General features: G+C 37.2%; 1 protein-coding gene across 1 annotated transcript; it reads left to right on the forward strand.

Annotated features, from left to right (window-relative positions):
* Positions 1–308: 308 nt before the first annotated feature.
* LOC108478115 (uncharacterized) lies at positions 309–971 on the forward strand. Its single transcript, XM_017780541.1, has 2 exons — positions 309–603; positions 697–971. The coding sequence occupies exons 1-2, from the start codon at positions 309–311 to the stop codon at positions 969–971; spliced, it is 570 nt and encodes a 189-aa protein (XP_017636030.1).
* The last annotated feature ends 6665 nt before the right edge of the window (positions 972–7636 follow it).

Raw genomic sequence — 7636 nt, forward strand, 5'->3', positions numbered from 1 at the left:
GCGAGCCGATTATAGCCTCTTTTGTAACACCTCAAGATATTGGTGAAGTAATCCCTAGTAAGAAGGTTGAATCTGATGAGCTTGTTGATGTACCAGACAAAGTAGTTCCACAAATTGTCACTCATATGCTTAATGTCCGACCCTCAAAACTATTGACGCAAATAAAGGTGTTGGTGCAATCAACGCAAAGATTCAAGGAGAATGAGCAGGATAAGTAGTGCCAATAGTTCTTAAACACACTAAATCAACTTCAAATCAATATTCCTTTAGTATACGCGCTTGTGCAAATTTCGAATTATGGGAAATTTATGAAGGAATTCTTGTCCAAGAAGAAAAAGCTCAATGATATGGAAACTATTGCACTCACAAAAGGCTATAGTTCTCTTTTGACAAATAAGTTCCCTCTCAAAATAAAAGATCCTGGGAGCTTTACTATCCCATGTTCGATTGGCAACCATTATTTGGGAGCTAGCATAAACATAATGTCATTATCAACTTTCAAAAAGTTGGGAATTGGCCACATGAAACCTACTACAGTGGCATTGAAACTAGCTGATCGATCTTTGGCTCAACCTGAAGGGAAAACTAAAGATATCTTAGTTCGTGCAAATAAATTTGTTTTTCTAGCTAATTTTATCATAATCGACTGCGAGGCAGACAAGAAGGTTCCTATTATCTTGGGATGACCATTTTTAGCCACCAGACGAACTCTGGTTGATGTTTACAAAGGTGAACTAACCATGCAACTTAATGATGAACACGTTACTTTCAGTGTTTTCGAATCTATTCAAGGCAAGGACAAAGAAGCATGCCATACTATCGATGCGCTGGATGATCCAATTGAGGCAGAATTCAATGCCCAACACACAATACTTTCTCAGGTGTTTGTAGTGACATCTGACGATGAATTTGAAGATAATTGTGATAGCATGGTTGAAGCTAATAATATTGAACTCACGCATGGATGGTAGATCAAATCCTTAGACTTAGCAAATAGAAAGCTCCAGTTTTCAAGCTATCTATCGATGAAGCTCTTACTCTAAAATTGAAACCATTACCAACTCACCTTAAATACATCTTTGTTGGTGATAACAATACTCTCCCAATTATTTTCTCTGCAACAGTAGATGTAGCTCAAGAAGAGAAATTAGTTTTTATTCTTAAACAACATAAATGAACTATTGCTTGAAGTATTACCGATATTCGAGGCATCAGTCCATTTTTTTGCATGTACAAGATCAAGTTGGAAGATGAAGGTAAGCAATCGATTGAGCAACAAAAAAGGTTAAATGAGAAGATGAAAGAAGATGTTAAGAAAGAAATTATAAAATGACTTGATGTTAGAGTTATTTACCTTATCTCTAATAGTAATTAGGTAAGTCCAGTACAATGCGTTCCTAAGAAGAGTGGCAGTACTGTGGTTAGCAATGACAAAGATGAATTAATTCCTACACGTATTCCTACGGGATGGCGAGTTTATGTGGATTATCGCAAACTTAATGCGACCATAAGGAAGGACCACTTCCAAATACCTTTCATTGACCAAATATTGGATAGGCTTGCTGGAAAAGCTATTCTAGATACAATCAAATTGCTATTGCATCTGAGGATCAAGAAAAAACTACATTCACCTGTCCCTTTGGTACTTTCGCTTTTCACCTTATGCATTTTGATCTTTGCAACACACCAGCCACATTTCAAAGGTGTATAATGGTAATATTCTCAGATATGATTGAAGACTCTTTAGAGGTGTTTGTAGATGATTTCTCAGTCTATGGGAATGATTTCCATCATTGCGTTAATAATTTGGATAAAGTATTACAGCGATGTGAAGACACACAACTTGTTCTAAATTGGGAAAAATGTCATTTCATGGCAACTGAAGGTATTGTGTTAGGCCATCGCATCTCTAGAAAAGGTATTGAAGTAGACAAAGCTAAAGTGGAAATCATAGAAAAAATACCTCCACCGAAAAATATGAAAGGTATTCGCAGTTTTCTTTGGCATGCGGTGTAACACCCCTAACCCATATCTATTGCCGGATTAGGGTTATGAGGTATTACCGAACATATCAGAACATTTAATAATCAATTCACAAATATCACCCACGCATCATAGCATCATAGTCAAACATCATTTCAAAGTCCCTTTCTTAGGTCATCGAGACCTTAAACATGCTTTAGGAAGGGGTCGGGACTAAACCAAGCACATATAAAATTTCTTAGAAACTTAACAACTTTTTAAAGCTACAGAGGTCACACACTTGTGTGATTAGGCTGTGTACCTCACACGGCATAGACACACGGGCGTGTCTATGCCGTGGCTAAACAAGGCATACATACTGACTTGTACCACATGACCGAAAACATGTACGTGTGCCTTGGCCGTTGTCAAAACTGACTTGGGTCACACAGCTAACCACATGCCCGTGTGTCTAGCCCGTGTGCCCTTTGAAATGGCCACACAAGCCCATGTGCCAAGGTTGTGTACCTCACACGGCCACCAGACACGCCCCTTTGTCTAGGCCGTGCTCGAGACTGACTTTAAATTTTAGGACTACCCCAAAGGACACACGACCATGTAACATAACCGTATATCGCACACGGCTGAGACACAAGCCCGTGTCTCTGCCCATGTGGACAAAAATAGACCATTTGCGAAGCCAATTTGCCACCCTTAATGGTCATCCCTACAAATCCAAACTCAAAGCATAATTCATAAGCAAATAGTAACCAAAACCATAATCAAACATGCATAATTCAATCCATAATGTCACCAATCAATTTCATTCTTATTATCCAAACCAAAACATACCAAAATCACATACCAAACTTATTCATTCATACATGTCATTATCCAATTTTTCACATCCATTCTCATATCAAAATCATACCATTTCCATAACTAATTCATATAACTAACTTACCAAATTAACTATTTCTTACTAGGCTATTTATGCACATCAACACATACCATTTCTTAACACAACTTATATACCAAAAATCACACCAAACAGCAACATTAATCTAGCCATATCACATGGCATGATATACACTTCAAAAATCATATTCAAATACTTCTAGCTTATACATGCCATACTTCAATATTCACATTTTCAAAAGGGTACCAAAATGGAGTTCGATGGTGTGGTGATGTTCCTTGACAATATTTGAGCTTCCGGTAGCTACGATATCTTCAAAAAAAATTTAAACACACACAAAGTAAGCTTTCAAAAACTGTAACACCCCAAACCTGGCCTAGACGTTATAGCCGAATCTGTGATGTGACATTGGAGTGTTTTTCCAAAACTCAAATTGTAAGAAATCCATTTTTTGTAAAAAAAATTTTAGATTCTAAATAAAAGATTAGGATGGCTAGTTCCTTGTGAAAACTCAAGTTATTTAAGCAAAAAAATAATTATACTAGTTTCTAAAGTTTTAAAACAGTGTTTGTTGCGGAAGCTTTTAAAACGTATGGCGTAAACGTGATGATTTCAGAAAAACATTGGTTTGTGCTTTCTTGAAAATACGAGTCCTATTACTAACAGGTAAAAATTAAAGTAGTTAAATCCCCAAGTTAAAATAAACTTTAAAAGGCCTTATTACATAACGAAAACCCAATATCAAATAAATTATAGTATATTAAATATATTAACTACGTCGAGTGGCCACCTTCGAGTCCTCCGTCACCTCGATCCGTCTAAGCTTGAGGATTTCTTGCACAGATAACAGATGGGTGAGTTTACGAAAACTCAGTGTGTGTGAAATCCCAAAATAACAAACAATCAGAGTAAACGTAATCTGGGCCTAGGCCTGTTAGTTCCAGTTACGGCCTTAGCCCCTTCTTTCAGTAATAGTATTAGTCTGGACCTGAGCCCATTCAGTAACAAAGGCAGTCTGGGCTTTAGCCCATTTCAGTACAGTATGCAAACAAAGAATCCTATCCAATCCAACCGCTACACACCATTTCCGTACAAGTCCTACACACCATGTGGGGATAAAATCGACCCACCCAACCCTACACACCAAGTCGTACTGATTTCGGCACTAAAAAAAATTTGCAGCAGAGCTGCTAGTGATAGGCTTATAGCCTTTCAGTACACTTCCTCCAAAATCATTTATCCCACCCTATGTAATGCCATCATAATATCATACGTGTATACAGAATGTCATGCTCAAAAATAGTCATACATAATACAGGGGTAGTTCAATCAATTTACCTCACAGGGGTATAATGGTCGTTTTGTCATTATGGATTCTAAGTATACTTACCGACCCAATAGTAGGTCCATAGTCGTCTTGGGCGATGTGCAACCTTAACAGTCAAACAGTGATAATAGGCCTATAGCCCACATTGCGGGCCCATATGAGCCCATTATCTCGTATCGCCCACATAGCCTAGAAATGGCTTTAGCCGTGTAGTTTACTCAGCTTGACCCACAATTTACCACACTTTGTGCTATTTTTTCGAGTGGGGCCCACAGGCCCATTGGGCCTAGCCGGCCTAGTTCGGCCCAAAATGGCCCATTACTGTTTCGACTCATGAAATTGCTCATGGCCATCTCGTGACAATACGATCTCATTTTTACCACTCGACCTGCCACACGGGTAGCCATATGCCTGTGAGAGGACGCTAATCTCCACGTACTTCAACCTAAATCCAGTTATAACTTAATAGCAGTCCTTAATCACTAGGATTAAACACCCTCTTTTGAACATTGAATCCCAATCGAACACATCACTTACCTTGATTCAGGAAGTAGTGTTTAATCCTCCCTTAACCAGTGGTTACCCATTTCTTGGCAAAGATCCGCATTAAAGCCTAATTTCATTAAATAAAACCCTAAATGTAAACAACTTGAATCAAGTGAACCGCTTACAGAAATGTAAAACTACGAATGGAGGGTAGTAGCAATCGGCCCACAAACAATACACTCTAAACCGATGTACAAGATAGTTCAGTTGCCCCTGACAGTACCCAATAGAGAATAGCCAATGTTAGAGGGGAAGAGAAGAACTATTAATAGGGAACAAAGAAAACAACACCTGCACTTACACCTAAAATGGGGTATTTGGCTAACCCCATACAATGAATAAAGAAGGAAACCAAAGAAGAACGAGATGAGGGGAAAATAGGAGTCTAGAGCACTTACCCCAAAACCAAAACACAAGAGGTGGAGAGATGAAGTGAGTGATGAGTTGTTCGGCAACCAGAGAAATGAAAGGATGTTAGGCACAAGTAGTGACAGAGGCAAGTCAAAAGAAAATCGCAAGAGTAGAGGGATAAGAAGAGAGAATCGGCCTAAAGACCCCAGCTAAACTTTTGAAAGAATTTGAAAAAGAAGGAAAGATGAAGGAGTTAGTTAGCCAAAAAGAGGTTGATCTTTAGAGAGAGGAAGAGAAGAGGTAATCGGTCGTTCAAAAGACCTAAGGAAAATGAGCAAACCCAAAATAGACTCAAATGCACAAAAGCCCCGAATTGTCCCTACACTACACTCGACCCTAATAAGCTTAATACCGAAAACTAACAAAAGGAAACAAAGCACTCCTAAAGACAGAATTTGGCCACAAGAGGAAAAGAACCAAAAAACAGTATCAATCCCACACTGACTTCCAAAATCAAACTTTGCCAAAATTGAGAGTCCTAATTCAGCACACCCTTTTTCTACCCCTTCAAACTCCAAAAATTCCTCCCCTTATCACTCCTAGTATCACTCAACATTATCCTACCTAACCACATCTCCAACAGCCGAATTTTGCTCTAACTAGTCCCTAAAATTCAGCCACACTCCCCACATCCTCTCAACACACCAACCGCCTAAGCTTTCAAAGTTTTAGTGATAGACAACCACATACACGGTATGGTAGCAAAAAGACATCCCTCGCGTGCAGTAGGACTTGAACTCAAGTCCCTAAGTATTGGCAACACGCCTCTTACCACTAGATCAGTAGGTTTTTTATGTCATGCAACCCTCACATAAATTTAAGAGCCTCCTAGCTAGTAACAAGGGTTTATTCAAATAGAAGAATAAATTTTGGTCAAGCCAAGGCTTGAACCCATGACTTCCCAGACACTCCCAAAGCACCAATCCACTAAGGCAAACATACATCCACATCACAAACACACAAAAATAAATTTAACAGGGGTTTTCAGAATTTAGGGTGTTACAAAAACTTAGTAAGCCATATACAAATAAACTTATCACATAACACAATTCTAAACCAATTCATTCTTATAGCTCATTGCAAAATTGCAATCACATATTCATATGTCTCATATAGCTCATTTGATCACAAATCTCTTACATATAACACATCTTATTCTCATGATAATTCATACATATATTATATGTCCACATATGTACATATACTTACCTATCATTCTCAAACATGATATACATTTCAAACGTACCTGCATTGGATACACATTCACATAATCATTTGTTTCTCAAAGTGCCCGTTGAACTGTACTGAATCAAATAGGATACGTGGATAGCTTGGAAGCTCGTACAATGCCAACGTCCCGAATGTGGTCTTACATGTAATCAAATATTGATGCCACTGTCCCAGACAGGGTCTTACACGAAATCAAATACGATGCTGATGTATCAGACATGGTCTTACACGTAAATCTCAAATCGATACCAATGTCCCAGACGTAGTCTTATATGGAATCAAATATCGGAATCCTATGTCATGATATATGTATCCTAACTATTCCTATAGTTCGTACGGGACTTTTCGGACGTCGTCACATTATCAAAACTTTCTCAGATTTCTCATTTTCAACTCAAATAGCCATTCATCACTATTCATTAACATATAAGCAATAATAATTCAATTCAAACACGTTTATTTGTATATCGACTTACCTCGTACAAGAATGAATGGAAACGAACGGCTATTCAACTACTTTAGACTTTCCCCGATCTAATTCCGTTTTCTTGGATTCTTGATCTATACAATCAAATTTAACTCCTTTATTCACAAAATCATTCAATTCAATTCAAAAACATATATTAGGACATTTTACAAATTAGCCATCATATTATCACATTTTGACATTTCAGTCCCTAATTAATAAAATCACAAAATACACAAAATTTCCTTATACACATACTTGGCCGAATATTCATGCAGTCCATATAAGCCCATATATTTCATTTATTTTATATTTTAACCCCTCAATTTCACATTTTCTCAAATTAGTCCAAAGTACTCAAATTCATCAAAAATTCAAATACAAAACCTATTAACCCAACACATATCTTTCATTTTCCATCAACTAACATCACAAAGCTGACAATTTCATCAATGGCTCAACTCAAAATCTTCATCAATTTCCTAAATTGAGACATGGGCTTCATAAAATACTTAACAACGATTACAAAAACATAGAAATTATCAAAAATAGAGCAAAAACGAACTTACTAATGAATCATGCAATGGCCGAATGCTTCAAGGTATTTTAATGGCTTCTCCTTCTTCAATTTTCGGTCAAAAAAGATGAACAAATGAATATCATTTGTTTTGTTTTAATTTTATTAGCTTAAATACTAAATTCCCTATATAACCTTAATTATAAAATATGAAATCCATTTAATTCATGCCCATAATAGTCCACTCAAGCTAATAAT

Source organism: Gossypium arboreum, chromosome 7 (assembly GCF_025698485.1).
Source record: "Gossypium arboreum isolate Shixiya-1 chromosome 7, ASM2569848v2, whole genome shotgun sequence".
In the NCBI taxonomy this organism is placed as follows: domain Eukaryota; kingdom Viridiplantae; phylum Streptophyta; class Magnoliopsida; order Malvales; family Malvaceae; genus Gossypium; species Gossypium arboreum.

Coding starts and splice junctions, on each gene's coding strand:
- LOC108478115 (XM_017780541.1), top strand. CDS start 309: ATGAAGGAATTCTTGTCCAAGAAGAAAAAGCTCAATGATATGGAAACT. Junction 604..696: donor AACTAAAGATATCTTAGTTC/GTGCAAATAAAT, acceptor GACCATTTTTAG/CCACCAGACGAACTCTGGTT.